This window comes from Salmo trutta, chromosome 19 (genome assembly GCF_901001165.1).
Source record: "Salmo trutta chromosome 19, fSalTru1.1, whole genome shotgun sequence".
In the NCBI taxonomy this organism is placed as follows: Eukaryota; Metazoa; Chordata; class Actinopteri; order Salmoniformes; family Salmonidae; genus Salmo; species Salmo trutta.
In genome coordinates, this window is record NC_042975.1 from 35,722,464 (window position 1) to 35,740,351 (window position 17,888).

Genomic DNA, 17,888 nt, shown 5'->3' on the forward strand with positions numbered 1-17,888 from the left:
CTAGTATGTTCACTTTGCCTAAAATAAATACGTTTAGCGAGTAAATTGCTATTGCTAATAACTCATCAGCAACCGCACGACTATACAGTTGAAGTCGGAAGTTTACATACATCTTAGCCAAATACATTTAAACTCAGTTTTTCACAATTCCTGACATTTAATCTTAGTAAATATTCCCTGTCTTAGGTCAGTTTGGATCACCACTTTATATTAAGAATGTGAAATGTCAGAATAATAGTAGAGAGAATTATTTATTTCAGCTTTTATTTCTTTCATCACATTCCCAGTGGGTCAGAAGTTTACATACACTCAATTAGTATTTGGTAGCATTGCCTTTAAATTGTTTAACTTGGGTCAAACGTTTCGGGTAGCCTTTCACAAGCTACCCATAATAATTTGGGTGAATTTGGCCCATTCCTCCTGACAGAGCTGGTGTAATTGAGTCAGGTTTGTAGGCCTCCTTGCTCGCATACACATTTTCAGTTCTGCCCACACATTTTCTATAGGATTGAGGTCAGGGCTTTGTGATGGCAACTCCAATACCTTGACTTTGTTGTCCTTAAGCCAGTTTGGAAGTATGCTTGGGGTCAATGTCCATTTGGAAGACCCATTTGCGACCAAGCTTTAACTTCCTGACTGATGTCTTGAGATGTTGCTTCAATATATCTACATAATTTTCCTCCCTCATGATGCCATCCATTTTGTGAAGTGCACCAGTCCCTCCTGCAGCAAAGCACCCCCACAACATGATGCTGCCACCCCCGTGCTTCACGGTTGGGATGGGGTTCTTCGGCTTGCAAGCATCCCCTTTTTCCTCCAAACATAACAATGGTCTTTATGGCCAAACAGTTCTATTTTTGTTTCATCAGACCAGAGGACATTTCTCAAAAAATATGATCTTTGTCCCCACGTGCAGTTGCAAACTGTAGTCTGGCTTTTTTATGGCGGTTTTGGAGCAGTGGCTTCTTCCTTGCTGAGCGGCCTTTCGGGTTATGTTGATATAGGACTCGTTTTACTGCGGATATAGATACTTTTGTACCCGTTTCCTCCAGCATCTTCACAAGGTCCTTTGCTGTTGTTCTGGGACTGATTTGCACTTTTCACACCAAAGTACGTTTATCTCTAGGAGACAGAATGCGTCTCCTTCCTGAGCAGTATGACGGCTGCGTGGTCCCATGGTGTTAATAGTTTTTACATTTTAGTCATTTAGCAGACGCTCAACCCTGGCGTTGCCCACAACCCACCATGCTGGCGTTGCAAACACCATGCTCTACCAACTGAGCCACAGGGAAGACAGTTGCGTACTATTGTTTGTACAGATGAATGTGGTACCTTCAGGCGTTTGGAAATTGCTCCCAAGGATGAACCAGACTTGTGGAGGTCTACACATTTTTTTTCTGAGGTCTTGGCTGATTTCTTTTGATTTTCCCATGTTGTCAAGCAAAGAGGCACTGAGTTTGAATGTAGGCCTGGAAATACATTCACAGGTACACCTCCAATTGACTCAAATGATGTCAATTAGCCCATCAGAAGCTTCTAAAGCCATTACATAATTTTCTGGAATTTTCCAATCTGTTTAAAGGCACATTCAAATTCTGACCCACTGCAATTGTGATACAGTGAATTATAAGTGAAATAATCTGTCTGTAAACAATTGTTGGAAAAATTAATTGTCATGCACAAAAAAAGATGTCCTAACCGACTTGCCAAAACTATAGTTTGTTAACAACAAATTTGTGGAGTGGTTGAAAAACGAGTTTTAATGACTCCAACCTAAGTGTATGTAAACTTCCGACTTCAACTGTATATAAAACAGTTAAAATCTGAGGCCCGCACCAGACCCGCTAATATAGAAAATGCGCTGTAGGCTACAGAGGGTGGAACGAGTTTGACAGGGGGTGCATGTTTTTCTTTGTTGCCTGATTTCGATATGTTTCTGCTTATAATTTCCGATATTTTGGTAAGCTATGTGTTAGTCAAGTTGTCTATAATTAGATACATGCAGCTTCTCTTCTGTCATTATATGTTGCTCTAGATCACGTATTCCCAAACGCCGTCGGGGGTACACCAAATAAAATGTGATCCAAATGTGATTTTTTCCTTTCACATTTTCAAACAGTACATTTACATTTTCCAACAGGGCTATACATTTGGATGAGGTTAATTTCTCACCAGAGTAGCCTCGTTTCACTGCCAAAAATTAAATTAAACCATCTAGTGTTCAGCGAAAATAACACAATGTCAAATACAGGTAGCCTAGTCAAATAGTTAACATCCAATCACATTAACCGTTACTCTCTCGCGGTAAACCTTCATTCTCGTGCAGACATTTAGAAACATGACACTTTGAAAAATAAGCCACGGGAGTTTTTGAGCGAGAATAAAGACAACTTTTGAGTAGTAAGACATGAATAAAAGCAACAGATACCATTAATAAGAAGGGGCTAGAAATGTCTTATATGGTGAGCTACCGAGTGGCTAGGACAGGCATACTATTGTGGAGGACTTAATTATTCCTGCTACCGCGGATATGGCTGGGACAATGCTGGGGGAAAAGGCCACAAAAAAAACTATACAGACAATGTCTTCATCAAACAACTCTGTTTCACGACTTATCAGTGACATGGCAGGAGATGTTTTGAAACAATTACTGCTTAGCATACAAGCCAGTGAATTCTATGCATTACAGCTGGATGAGTCAACAGATGAGGTGGGCCTGGCACAGCTCCTGTTATATGTCTGTTACATTTATGGGGGGTCAATTAAGGAAGACATCCTCTTCTGCAAATCTGAAAATGATTCAACCCACACGCCCTTCAGGACAACATGAAGATATTTTTTAAGTACTGGACAGCTTTGTGACATCAAATGGACTTTGGTGATGAAGATGTGTTGGTATCTGTACTGATGGCGCAAAAGCCATGACAGGGTGACATAGTGGAGTGGTAACGCACGTGCAAGCAGTTGCTCCTGACGCCACTTGGGTACACTATAGCATCCACGAGAGGCTCTTGCTGCCAAGGGAATGCCTGACAACTTGAAAAACGTTTTGGAAACTACAGTGAAAATGGTTAACTTTGTTAAAGCAAGGCCCCTGAACTCTCATGTATTTTCTGCATTATGCAATGATATGGGCAGCGACCATGTAACGCTTTTACAACATACGTACACTGGTTATCAAGGGGCAAAGTATTGACACGTTTTTTTTTTTTAATTGAGAGACGAGCTTAAAGTTTTATTTACTGACCATAATTTTCACTTGCCTGACCTCTTGCATGATGACGAGTTTCTCACACGACTGGCCTATCTGGGTGATGTTTTTTCTCGCCTGAATGATCTGAATCTAGAATTACTGCTTTATTTTTTTGTACGGATCTTTTTGGTGAATGTCGGGAACCGAATCGCATTGGTGAACGAGCTGCATCGGTGAAAGAGACGTACATTTGGCTCCCTGATTTGCATACTGCTACTACTGCTTTTTGATCTCAACTTTTTTCTGCACATAAGTTCCAACATAATTCTAAAGAGGGTGAATCCTCACTGTAGAAACAATAAATAGTGGGGAGAGCGTGTCAATCTGGCCCATGCTGATTTGCAGGCCATCTAATAATTGGCCAGGTAAACATTTATTTGAACGTACATTTCACGACATAATGGGAGCCTACCTTTTGGGCTTTACATTGGAGTTTGCAATTTTTTCATGGTTCTAGGACGATTTTTAAATATTTTGAACTTTGGGAACCAAACGAGCCGTCTCTTTTAGGTGAACGGAGGAGCCAAACGAGCCGGCTCTTTTAGGTGAACGGAGGAGCCAAACGAGCAGGCTCTTTTAGGTGAACGGAGGAGCCAAACGAGCAGGCTCTTTTACGTGAACGGAGGAGCCAAACGAGCAGGCTCTTTTACGTGAACGGAGGAGCCAAACGAGCCGGCTCTTTTAGGTGAACGGAGGAGCCAAACGAGCCGGCTCTTTTAGGTGAACGGAGGAGCCAAACGAGCCGGCTCTTTTAGGTGAACGGAGGAGCCAAACGAGCCGGCTCTTTTAGGTGAACGGAGGAGCCAAACGAGCCCGCTCTTTCACGTGAACGGAGGAGCCAAACGAGCCCGCTCTTTCACGTGAACGGAGGAGCCTAATGAGCCGGCTCACTGAGAAGACTGGGAATGCCCGAGCACACAACAGACACACCAACGTACCGAGAGACGGGACCAACAGACTGTCAAACCAGCAGTGTTTCCCTGTCGCTGCTCACTTTGTGACTGACAGGCACCTGTCCTATCAATAGATGCTAGAAGATGCATATCGTTCATTCTAGCAGGAGCGGGCTCGGCTGATTATTTTCTGACTAGCGAATTGAAAATTAGCCCAGCTAATTTAAGTGGAAAAAGTACCCGGCTGAAAATGACTAATCGGCTGTATAGCCGACAGCCGGCACTAGTGGAAAACACTGTTATAAAGCCAAGTGTTAGAATATATAAATGGGAGAGACGGGGATGAGGCCGAATAGGAAGGAGGTAGGGGAGGAAGGGGAGACAGGGGGTAGGGTGGAGGTGGGGAAGAGACAGGTCCCTTTCAGACAGTGCGGTTAGCTTAATTTTTTGTGAAGTGTGAATGCTCCAAAAGGAACTCAGACCGCTCAAAAGAGCCCCCGTAGCAAACCGAACTGAGACCATGTCAAGAGGTGGCCTGAGTTCGGTTCGCTTGAAATGCGCGGCCGGTTCCCTTCTTTAGGGAACACAAAGCTCTCAGGATGTCTTATCATTATTCCGCCACCATACATTAGGCTATTGCAATAATGTTTCCCTTGGCATAACCCCTCACATTGGTGCCACAGAAGAGAGAAGATGATGATGTGCCGGTACGAGGAAAAAGCATGTGATGTTTTGGATATTGATTAGCGATTGTCAAAGACGCATAGAAATTCCCCAAAATATGTAGTTTTGTACTGACACGATGTTCAGATTATTTGTTTGCAATATGTGGTCTATAGGCTAAGATAGCTTCATAAGCTATTTATTCAATTGTGGGCTTTGAATAGTGTGAGAAGTCAACATTTGGTGAGAATCACAACATCCAAAATCAATGCTAGCTCTTAAAGGAGCAGTAGCCTACATTGGGTATTACAATTTTCAATGACATTATTAAATCTGCAGTTATTCTTCTGCTATTTATTCTATTACCAATAATATTTACATGCTACTATTATCTTTGGATTCTAATTATAATGTCTCATATTTTAACTAAATGCAATCTATTAGCTTCCAAAATGTAAGTAGGTACATCTAGCTGTCCAATAACACGGAATGGATTATCCTGCACTTTGTAAAAACCCAGAGTGCATTGAGTGAATGTTGGAAAAAGATTTTGGTTCCTTTCTAAAACATAGCAATGTGAAAGCAAAGAGGACTCAGACCGCAAAATAGGTGAAGTGAACTGGCAAAAGAGTTGGGTCCTCATTCAAAGGAAAAGGCAGCGTGAATGCAAAGAGAACCGAGTTTATGTATTTTTTACCTCCGAGTTCACTTTAAAGAGGACTATATGTGAAAACACTCTCAGAGGCCATTCAACCAGACTTCAGGCAGAGAGATGAAGAGAATGAGAGTGGAGGCTTTAAGAGGAACAGTACAGCTCATTCTTGACTCAGTCAGTTCCCGTCCTCCTCTCTCTCCTCCTTCCACTGTCAGCCAGAGCCAGGCCCTTTCTCATTCTATCAATGTCCTGCTGCTGAGGCAACACAAAAACAGCCCACTTCTCTCCATTTTCTGTTTGGCCAACAATTTTACTTCAGTAATTTTTTGAGATGTGAGAGATTTAGGTGAGGGTTAGGGAGTAGTGCTTATGCCGTAGAGAGGGACAGGAGAGGAAGTGGATGGGGTGTTCTAGCAAGATAAGACAGGCCCTGATGGAGAGTAAGCAGTCGCAGTGTATCAAATTTACAATGGCAGATTAGTATCTATACAGCCGCCTTAAAAGAAGGTCTCTCTGCCCCATGGAGATAGTAGAGGACACAGAGCCCTTTTCACTGTCAAGATGAAGTACTCAGTTAAAGTAGGAGTAGGGCATTAACTATTTAACACAAATCTGGAGATATCATTCAAAATAAGGCTATATTAGTGTCCGTATTATAACACTGCTTTCAACTGTACAGTAGGTGAATAGAAGATCATAACATTTTTGAGAATACATACATAGTCAAAGAGGATGGTGGGGTTGCTATGGCTCAGCTTGCCTATCTGCCGCCCAGATGGTTTCACATTCTCTTTGGTCAATCGCCTGGAAAGAAAGGAAAGAAGCAAAGAAAGAAGCAAAGAAGGAAGCAAAGAAGGAAGGAAACAAAAGAAAGGAGGAAAGGAAGGAAGGAGGAAAGAAAGAAAAGAAAGGAGCAATTTAACACATTTATTGAAGCATCTTGCAAATATACATTAACCCTGTAAATGATGTGGCACCCCTGGTTTGATGGTTAGGCTAGATTGAAAAATATTATTTAGTAGAAGAATTTACAACTAATGAACTTGCACTCAATGGTTGCGTGCTTCATGCTTTTATACATTTATCAAAATTATATTTTTTCCCACTCACACAGCATTATTGACAAAATTATACTTCACGTCAACAAAACTAAGGAAAGGTCAATTTTGTGCAGGAATCCATACTTAAGTCATGTACACTGTGTGCCCTATATGTAATTGGTGATTCAGAGTTCATCCCATGTGTAACTCTGTTGTTTTTGTCGCACTGCTTTGCTTTATCTTGGCCAGGTTGCAGTTGTAAATGAGAACTTGTTCTCAACTGGCCTACCTGGTTAAATAAAGGTGAAAGAATTTTTTTTTAATAAAAAAAGTAGGTAGCAAAAGCACCACCACCAGGGACTCCTTTCCTACTGTGGTGCTGCACAGTGCACTGCACACACATACTGTGTACATGATGCAGGCCAGCCAGGCACGACACATTCATTAACTTCCTTGTTCTCGTCTGCGTTAGCCACCTTGTATTGACACAGAGCAGTGGTGACATGTCACTCAGCAGAGCTGTATCTATATTTAAAAGGTATGGTTAATGACATCCAGGCAATGTTCCATTTTCATGATTAATAAGCACTGGACTAAAAGCACTGACAACCTTCAGTTAATTACACAAGACTAAGACGCAAATGTATTCAGTAGCAGCAACTTATGTAACAATGGTTTGTACAACATGGGGCTAGGGCCTGGTGAGAGGGTCAAGGACCTATGAGAGCAGGGCAGGGCTGCAGGCCAGAGGAGCAGGATTGGAGTGCTGCTATGCTAGCCTCATAAATCTGACATGGATGGGAGTAGTCCACTTGAGTGCATCTGCAGAGCAATCTTCTCTAATCCCCCCCACCCCCTGCCTTCCATAGCTGCAGGATGTCAGCCCTCCATCACTACTTTATCCATTAGTCTCCCCTCTTACAGAATAAACTGTTCCTTCCCACATCAGACAGAGTGATGCATGCTGGTGTGGTTATATTCCCTATCACCAACACCACCACCACACAGCCTCAGGGTAATTCCTCTTGTCAAGGTGCTCACACACACACAAACAATCAGTGGAAACAGCTTCACGGGAGCCAGAGCGTTTACAAAACGTGTGTGTGTAGGGGGAGCACAACCTGGCTGGCCGAGCACTGTTCCTGCCGGGTGGGATACAGCAGAATATTGATGACTCAGGGGAAAGGAGGCCTGCTCCATACCCAGCTGCCAGCTTCCATTAAAATTAATGGAGGGATGACCTTTTATTTTCTTCTGTTAGGGGGAGGGGGGGAAGGCTTAGGGGGGGGGGGGGGGTTAGGGTAGGAAACAAACCATGGCTTCCCAGAGTGTCTGCTCTGTCATACAGTATCACACAGCCCTGAGGTGCTCGGCTTTGTGTGTGGCAGCAGTGATGGGAATACTTCCAATATCCATTGGTACAGTACAGGGAAACATGAGGCCTCAGGCACAAACATTGAATAAACATGTACTTCCACTCATGGAAAACATGTATCATACAGCATTACTGTGAAAAGCAGTAAATATGAGTAGCAAATACTATGCATGTACAAGCTACCATGAAGTGCCATTGGAAATGCATTGGATTTCATTTTAAAGTGACAATCCGGAATTAGTATATTCTATCCTTCAGCCATTTCCCAAAGCAAGTGACAGGGTGGCCACTGTGTTTTAAATCCCAAATGCCTCCATGAATGCAATTGGGCCAAATTCAAATACACTAAGGATGTTTTACAGCAAGTGTGCTGACCAGGCGCTTATCATTCCTCATGCAATGAAGACAGTTGCTCTTAGGACACGTGTACAACATTTTTACTGTGCTAAAATATCATATTGCTCTCTAAGTATTACAGCCGTAAAGAGATGTGTTGAATAGAATGGACATGCAGTCCTGATGTTCAGTAGGGTGTGAGTGGCTGAACCTCAGCACTGACCCCACAAAGTCCAGTGTTTCAGAAATAAAACGAGCCTGGGGCCCGCTCCAAAGTAGGCACCCACACCAGCCCACATCTGCTATTACGAGTGTGTGCGTGCATGCGTGTGAATGTGTCTTTTTGGCAGTGGGAGTAAGAATTATTTTGAGAACTGGATTAAATGAAATATTACTGTCCCAGTTAGTGATACATGACATGCTATTTTATCAAATAAATTCTCTGTAATTAATATTACCTGATTAAACTAATCATGTAAATGTAATTAACTAGGAAGTCGGGGCACCACGGAAGAATGTTTATAGAGCGGTTGTCTTCCGAATAAACTCTTAAAAGACCTGGTAATCTTTTATAATAGCAGTCAATTATCAATCGTCACCTTATTAAGTCTCATCTGAACGTTGTAAAATTCTTGGTTATCTTCACGAACCCTGGCTAACAAGTTGAATCAGCAAAACAACATTTGGTTTAATTATTTATTTACTAAATATCAAAATAATCACACAGAATTAGATATACACAGGATGGATCATACATTGATTACTAATTATGTCATTCAAGAAAACGTCCTTAGACGGAACTGATATGATGGCTGGTCACACAAAGAAAGGGGGTTGGGTTTGAATGAAACCGCAGGAAGACTGAGGAACAAAAGGATTGGGTCTCTATCGGACCTTATGAAGCTATGCTATCGTAAATACAGAATCTTATGCATTCTAAATAACCGCCCATTTGGGAAAGGAAAATGCAAGAAATATTTACTCTGAGCTGCGCTTTGATATTGGTCGAAGATGGAAGGCTGTGTTGCCCAGCAGAGATCTCCCTTGTCCTTTGTGGTAGAACGGATACGTTGTAGTACCCTGTCTTTCTGAAGAGATTGTCCGTCCTTTCCTGGCCCACGTTTACTGCTGCTGCTGCTGCTGCTGCTACTACTACTACTACTACTACTACTACTAACTCGACGTCTAGGATGTATCACTTCTTTAGTGAATACGAGTTCAAAGTTCATACCAAGTTGCCATACTATATTCTGGCTAGTATAGTCACATTCATCCTTCCAGCGTGGCGATCGTTACCGCCACGATGAAATTCGCCATTTTAAACGAGTGAGCAGAGTTCACTTGTGAAACCAATTCTCTCATTTCGAAGCTAAAATTACATTTAATCTTTTCACAAATAGTTTCATATTTAAACATTCTAATTGCAAAACAATTCCATGTGAATCTGATAACTAGAATGTGTCGACTTCCCAAGATGCACTTTATGTCGTCCTATCATCAGTAATAATGTCTCAGATGACAACTGATCTGACATCATATTCTTTAAGTACCAACAGATATTTTCAACTGGTTGGATTACCGAAATATGGTTCTGTTCACCACCCTTTTGATGTTACCAGACTCTCTCTATGTTAACAAAAGGGCTTTCCAATAGTTTATTCGGAAGACAACAGCTCTATAAACATTCTTCCGTGGTGCCCCGACTTCCTAGTTAATTACATTTACATGATTAGTTTAATCAGGTAATATTAATTACAGAGAATTGATTTGATAAAATAGCATGTCATATATCACTTACTTCATAGCAAAGACACGACACCATGAAAGTGACAGAACAGTCCTAGCTGTGCCAACCTAAAAAATTACCATGGTAACCATGGCTGCATGTTAGCGCTTCTCAGCAGGACCCACCACACACACACACACACACACACACAGATCCAATTTCACGAATTTCCCATGACTTTTAATCAAATTTCCATGACCAACAATTGGCGGTGTCTATGTACGTATAAATAAAGTAAAGATAAATGTGGTATCAACACTGGGAGACTACTCTCTGACCCACTGTACCATCTCATATCGTTGGGCAAGGCACTTAACGCTCGCACCAAATAGAACACCTGTTAGACAACTGTATAAAACATGTGGTCAACCCTCAGTGGCTCAGTCTGGAGAGCTACTGGATGGGCAGGCTTTTGATCCAGCCCTGCTCAAACACATCAGAGTTCATTTATCAAGGTCTGGTTGAGAAGCTCATTTCTAAAATGTGGTTTGTTAGAGAGGGAATAAAACCCAGTAGCTCTCCTGGAGGATGGTTGACCACCCTTGATGTAAAACATTGCGACATTACATCCAAAGACTTTTTAAGTCTTTATAAAATAATTATCTCATTCAATATATCAAAGATCAAATGGCTATGGTAGGCTACAAATATTTTTTATTCAGCTGAAGCAAGCCCAAACATTTTCTTCAGAAAATATATCTTTTCTTGCATAGTCATTTATCTTATAAGTGTTTACTTTGCAGGCTGACTAGCATCTATTGAGTTGCAATGTCCCATATATTGGATGCCCAGAATAAATTGAAGTATCTACAAAACAAGTTTTGAATTGGCTACCTAGTTAGTCTGTTTTCTATCGTATTTTATTGCCTCTCCTTGAGCAATGGCCCACTCGGACACAGACACTCTAAAGTGTCATTTTACGATCCTGGCTGATATGGTTTTTTTTAAAATGTATTTTTATTAATTTCCATGACTTTTGGGGTTTTTACCATTTTCCAAAACTTTTCCAGGCCTGGAAAACACAATTGTAAAATTCCAGGATTTTCATGACCGTACGAACCCTGACACACACATAGCTTTTTTTTGACAAGTTTCCAATAGCAACCACTGAAAAATCAAATGGTCAAAGTAACAGACTTTTTCTTCTAGAGAAATTTGTGAGAAACACTGACTTGTTTTGAGGGGTTTCCTAGAGATGCTGCTACATTATACTCAAGGGGCACGGGTTGGACACCTGATTTCGGTTCGATTTTATTTATTATTTAACCAGGCAAGTCAGTTAAGAACAAATTCTTATTTACAATGATGGCCTACCAAAAGGCCTCCTGCGGGGACGGGGATTTAAAAAAATATATAGGACTAAACACACATCACGACAAGAGAGACAACACTACATAAAAAGGCACCTTACAAAATAGCCTCCAACACTCTACTCAGCAAACTGGATGCAGTCTATCACAGTGCCATCTGTTTTGTCACCAAAGCCCCATATACCACCCACCACTGTGACCTGTATGCTCTCGTCGGCTGGCCCTCGCTACATATTCGTCGCCAGACCCGCTGGCTTCAGGTCATCTATAAAGCTTTGCTAAGTAAAGCTCCGCCTTATCTCAGCTCACTGGTCACAATAACACCCACCCGTAGCAAGCACATCTCACTGGGCATCCCCAAAGCCAACACCTCTTTTAGCCGCCATTCCTTCCAGTTCTCTGCTGCCAATGACTGGAACTAATTGCAAAATTCGCTGAAGTTGGAAATATACCTGCCACACTAACTTTAAGCATCAGCTATGTGAGCAGCTTACTGATCGCTGCAGCTGTACACAGCCCATCTGTAAATAGTCCATCCAACTACCTACCTTATCCCCCTACTGTTTTTAATTTACTTTTTTTGCTCTTTTGCACAGCAGTATTTTTTCTTGCACATCATCTGCACATCTATCACTTAAGTGTTAATTTGCTAAATTGTAATTACTTTGCTACATTTGTCCTATTTATTGCCTTACCTCCTTACTCCATTTGCACACAGTGTATATAGATTTTTCTATTGTGTTATTGACTGTACTTTTGTTTATTCCATGTGTAACTCTGTGATGATGTTTTTTGTCGCACTGCTTTGCTTTATCTTGGCCAGGTCGCAGTTGTAAATGAGAACTTGTTCTCAACTGGCCTACCTGGTTAAATAAAGGTGAAATAAAAAGTGTAAAAATAACCTAAGATAACACAGCATGGCAGCAACACAGCATGGTAGACACACCACACGTGTATGTGACCAATAACATTTGATTTGACATGACAACAGCATGGCAGCAACACAAGATGGCAGCAGCACAAAACATGGTACAAAAACCTTATTGGGCACAGACAACAGCACAAAAACAACAAGGTAGAGACAACAGATGTCTGAAAAAAAAAAAAAAAAAAGGAACCTACAAGTAGTGGGTGCAGAAATGTGACTTCTAAGTGCCACGACCACACATTGGATAAAACAACAGGCACTATATCTAACTGGTATGGCGGTCGGTAGGTAGGCGTAGCAACGTGACTTACTTCATGATGTATTTGGCTCTGTCCACAGTCTGAGCTTTGACCTTGACCAGCAGTGGGTGGCTGGTGTATGTCTCATTCTTCCACTGCCCGTATAGCCGGTACCTGGGGACCACAGGTAGAACACAGGTGGGTGTGTTAACACTGACGTATCTAATAGTGCACACACAAGGACCAGCCTGGGACAAGGACCTTTCAGTACCAGAACACAACAGGGAGGAGAATAGAACAATTCGTATAAACCCACATACTCCTGTCTCTGTGTGGGCTTTGCTTTCTCCATATGATGGATTCAAAACGGCTGGCCAAACATGTCAGCTAAAAGTAAAAAGTGGCACCGCTATGATTGTGTGTGTGTGTGTGTGTGTGTGTGTACATAGAGTACCAGTCAAAAGTTTGGACACACCTACTCATTCAAGGGGTTTTCTTTATTTTTTACATTGTAGAATAACAGAAGACATCAAAACTATGAAATAACACATACGGAATCATGCAGTAACCAAAAAAGTGTTAAACAAATCAATTTTATATTTGAGATCCTTCGAAGTAGCTACCCTTTGCCTCGATGACAGCTTTGCAAACGCTTGGCATTCCCTCAACCAGCTTCATGAGGTAGTCACCTGGAATGAATTTCAATTAACCTCTACGGGATTGGTGTCCCCCCCACGGGGCGGTTGAGCTAACGTGTGATAATGTGAATAGCATGATGTTGTAAGTAACAAGAACATTTCCCAGGACATAGACATGTCTTGTATGGGCAGAAAGCTTAAATTCTTGTTAATATAACGGCACTGTCCAATTTACAGTAGATATTACAGTGAAAGAATACCCTGCTATTTTTTGAGAGTGCACAGTTATGTACTTGAAAATGAATCAATAAACCAATTAGGCACATTTGGGCAGACCTGATACAACACTTTGAACAGCAATGCAATGGTTCATTGGATCAGTCTAAAACTTTGCACATAAACTGCTGCCATCTAGTAGCCAAAATCTAAATTGCCCCAAAACTGCAACAATACATTATGGCCTTTCTCTTGCATTTCAAAGATGAAAAAAATAAATAAAAAATTGAGTTTTGTATTATGTTTTAACAGATCTAATGTGTTAGGTGAAAATAAGTAAAAGGGGTACGATCATTTGTGGAATTTCCTTCTTAATGTGTTTGAGCCAATCACTTGTGTTATGACAATGTAGGGGTGGTATACAGAAGATACCCCTATTTGATAAAAAACCAAGTCTATAGTATGGCAAGAACAGCTCAAATAAGCAAAGAGAAACGACAGCCCATCATTTCTTCAAGACATGAAGGTCAGTCAATAACGAACATTTCAAGAACTTTTAAAGTTTCTTCAAGTGCATTTGCAAAAACCATCAAGCGCTATGATGAAACTGGCTCTCATGAGGACCGCCACTGGAACGGAAGACCCAGAGTTACCTCTGCTGCAGAGGATAAGTTCATTAGAGTTACCAGCCTCAAACTGCAGCCCAAATAAATGCTTCACAGAGTTCAAGTAACAGACACATCAACACCAACTGTTCAGAGGAGACTGCGTGAATCAGGCCTTCATGGTCAAATTGCTGCAAAGAAACCACTACTAAAGGACACCAATAAGAAGAAGAGACTTGCTTTGGGCCAAGGAACATGAGCAATGGACATTCGACCGGTGGAAATCTGTCCTTTGGTCTGACGAGTCCAAATTTGAGATTTTTGGTTCCAACCGCCGTGCCTTTGTGAGATGCAGAGTAGGTGAACGGATGATCTCCACATGTGTGGTTCCCACCATGAAGCACGGAGGAGGAGGTGTGACGGTGCTTTGCTGGTGACACTGATTTCAAATTCAAGGCACACTTAACCAGCATGGCTACCACAGCATTCTGCAGCAATACGCCATCCCATCTGGTTTGCGCTTAGTGGGGCTATCATTTGTTTATCAACAGAACAATGAGCCAAAACAGACCTCCAGGCTGTGTAAGGGATATTTGACCACGAAGGAGAGTGACGGAGTGCTGCAACAGATGACCTGGCCTCCACAATCACCTGACCACAATACAATTAAGATGGTTTGGGATGAGTTGGACTGCAGAGTGAAGGAAAAGCAGCCAACAAGTGCTCAGCATACGTGGGAACTCCTTCAAGACTGTTGGAAAAGCATTTCAGGTGAACCTGGTTGAGAGAATGCCAAGTGTGCAAAGCTGTCATCAAGGCAAAGGGTAGCTACATTGAAGAATCGCAAATATATTTTGATTTACTTAACACTTTTTTGGTTACTACATGATTCGATGTGTTATTTCATAGTTTTCACTATAATTCTACAATGTAAAAAATTGTAAAAAAAAAAAAAAAAAACTTGAATTAGTAGGTGTCCCCAAACCTTTGACTGGTACTATATAGCTACTCAGCAAAAAAAGAAATGTCCCTTTTTCAGGACCCTGTCTTTCAAAGATAGTTCGTAAAAATCCAAATAACTTCACAGATCTTCATTGTAATGGGTTTAAACACTGTTTCCCATGCTTGTTCAATGACCCATAAACAATGAACATGCACCTGTGGAACGGTCATTAAGACACTAACAGCTTACAGACGTTAGGCAATTAAGGTCACAGTTATGAAAACATAGGACACTAAAGAGGCCTTTCTACGGACTCTGAAAAACACCAAAGGAAAGATGCCCAGGGTCCCTGCTCATCCGTGTGAACGTGCCTTAGGCATGCTGCAAGGAGGAATGAGGACTGCAGATGTGGCCAGGGCAATAAATTGCAATGTCCTCACCAGACATGCAGGTCCTCACCAGACATCACCGACAACAACGTCGCCTACGGGCACAAACCTACCGTCGCTGGACCAGACAGGACTGGCAAAAAGTGCTCTTCACTGACGAGTCACGGTTTTGTCACACCAGGGGTGATGGTCGGATTCGCATTTATCATTGAAGGAATGAGCGTTACACCGAGGCCTGTACTCTGCAGCGGGATCGATTTGGAGGTGGAGGGTCCGTCATGGTCTGGGGCGGTGTGTCACAGCATCATCGGACTGAGCTTGTTGTCATTGCAGGCATTCTCAACGCTGTGCGTTACAGGGAAGACATCCTCCTCCCTCATGTGGTAACCTTCCTGCAGGCTCATCCTGACATGACCCTCCAGCATGACAATGCCACTAGCCATACTGCTCGTTCTGTGCGTGATTTCCTGCAAGACAGGAATGCCAGTGTTCTGCCATGGCCAGAGAAGAGCCCGGATCTCAATCTCATTTGGTACGTCTGGGACCTGTTGGATCGGAGGGTGAGGGCTAAGGCCATTCCCCCCAGAAATGTCCGGGAACTTGCAGGTTCCTTGGTGGAAGATTGGGGTAACATCTCACAGCAAGAACTGGCAAATCTGGTGCAGTCAGTGAGGAGGAGATGCACTGCGGTACTTAATGCAGCTGGTGGCCACACCAGATACCGACTGTTACTTTTGATTTTGACCCCCCCCCCCCTTTGTTCAGGGACACATTATTCAATTTCTGTTAGTCACATGTCTGTGGAACTTGTTCAGTTTGTGTCTCAGTTGTTGAATCTTGTTTTGTTCATACAAATATTTACACATGTTAAGTTTGCTGAAAATAAACGCAGTTTAAAGTGAGAGGACATTTCTTTTTTTGCTGAGTTTATATACGTCTCACCTGTGCTGGTAAGGGAACAATTTGAAGAGGCCCCAGAGTTCTTCTGACATGCAGGCGTTACACTCCATTAGAGAGAGCGAGGGCAGCAGCACCTGGTCTGCAATGCTCAGGAAACAACTCAGCAACGTGTCCTAGGAGGGAACAGTAGCACATCAACTACCAGAGCACAGACCACAGTGTGTGGATGCTTATATTCTATTTATTCTCTGTGCATTCCTCTTACTGATTAGCACAACAAGGCTGGTTCAAGTCACTTCTCGGTCTCATTTACTTTGATAACTCACCATTTTGTCCTTGATGTGGTCATTTCTAGCCTCATTTTGGTACTGTGGGAACAAAAGAGAACAAGAGGACAATTAATGAGATGAAGCCAGAGTACGAGAGGTTATGCCAATTAATGTTCCTTTGGGGATCAATTAAAGCATTACTTATCATCAAATGGCAAACTGATGGTGGGGCCTGTACCTCTTTCATGAAGCCCTTGCCCAGTCGTACTATCTTGGCAAAGAGGATGGGGTCGTGGGAGAGGTGAGGCCCCAGGTAGCACAGCATGCTGAACACGTCCCTGCGTAAGTCCTCAAAGCTCTCGGCAGGCCTGGGGGCCCGCTTGTTCCTCAGGGGCCTCATCACGCAGCCTTTGGCCCCTTTGGGGACCCCGGCTCTGCAAGGGAAACACAGGTGAGACAGGGCATACTAAACACATCAACATACAGCCTCCACTGCTCTAGTGTGAACAGGAAGTGGTTCTGTTTGTGGTTGTCATTATGTCTGTGTGTTTTCCGTGTGTGTCCCTACAATTGAATGAAAGGCTGGCATCAGAGGAGGTTATAGTCTGGCTGGCTGGGTATGTACACTCTGGCATGTCGTGTTGCAGTGTATTTAGGTGCATATGTGTGCATCTCTTTGTTCCACCAGTGTGTGAAGAGCACTAAGTGAATCTGTGGGAGCGGGCAGGCACCTGCGGTACAGCGGCTCCACAGTCAGGTGCAGCAGCTGGCACAGTGCCAGGGCGATGGCCTTGTGAGAGGTGGCGTAGAAGGCAGGCATCTGGTCCATAATGCTCTGGGCATGGTGCCAGTCTCCGATCCTCAGCAGCGCTTCCAGCAGGCCCAGCTTCTGGTTATCAGGAGGCTGAGCGGAGAGGGGGAGATACTGAGTGTGAATGTGTGTGTGCGTGTGTTTGAGTGAAGCTCAGGGCAATTGGAGCAACAGAAGCAGTAGTTAGAGCAGCTCTTCCTAAGTCCTTAGTTTATGACTGTCAGTAATAAACTAGCTGAGGGATCTCACACAGTACAAAGCAGGCCCATTAAAAGAGGTTACGGAGGATTTGCAAACACAAAGCCTAGTCAGTAAATCCCGAGACGTCATTTACTCCAGCAGCAATGGATGGGAACAAGGAAGTGTAGAAATCCCTCATCCTCTCTGACGCTGCACTTCATTTGTGTGTGACTGACACAACCAACTGTGACACAGCATAGTAACAAGGCAGTGCTGTCAGGGAGAGGCTGTGACCGTGGGATGAAAGAGCTAGCTAGAGGACGAGCGGATATTCGGCACCGTCAATGTCATGGTCTTCTTTTTGCGACCAGGCTATTCTCAAAATGTGCCCTCATCTCACACTGTGGGGTTAATTTTGAAATGTTTTTTAAGCCACAGCAAAAGCTATTGTTGAAGCAG

The 17,888-nt window shown here is 42.8% G+C and overlaps 1 protein-coding gene across 2 annotated transcripts in view; it reads right to left on the reverse strand.

The window, feature by feature from the left end:
• LOC115154455 (THO complex subunit 2) overlaps positions 1 to 17,888 on the reverse strand; it is a 69,954-nt gene that overhangs the window by 31,301 nt on the left and 20,765 nt on the right. For both annotated transcript variants that reach the window (XM_029700693.1, XM_029700692.1), the window contains exons 11-16: positions 17,170 to 17,342; positions 16,677 to 16,872; positions 16,496 to 16,537; positions 16,212 to 16,342; positions 12,551 to 12,652; positions 6,184 to 6,268 (exon numbers count right to left, since the gene is read on the reverse strand). In XM_029700693.1, the coding sequence (XP_029556553.1) occupies positions 6,184 to 6,268; positions 12,551 to 12,652; positions 16,212 to 16,342; positions 16,496 to 16,537; positions 16,677 to 16,872; positions 17,170 to 17,342 (729 nt within the window). The remainder of the gene's footprint in view (positions 1 to 6,183; positions 6,269 to 12,550; positions 12,653 to 16,211; positions 16,343 to 16,495; positions 16,538 to 16,676; positions 16,873 to 17,169; positions 17,343 to 17,888) is intronic.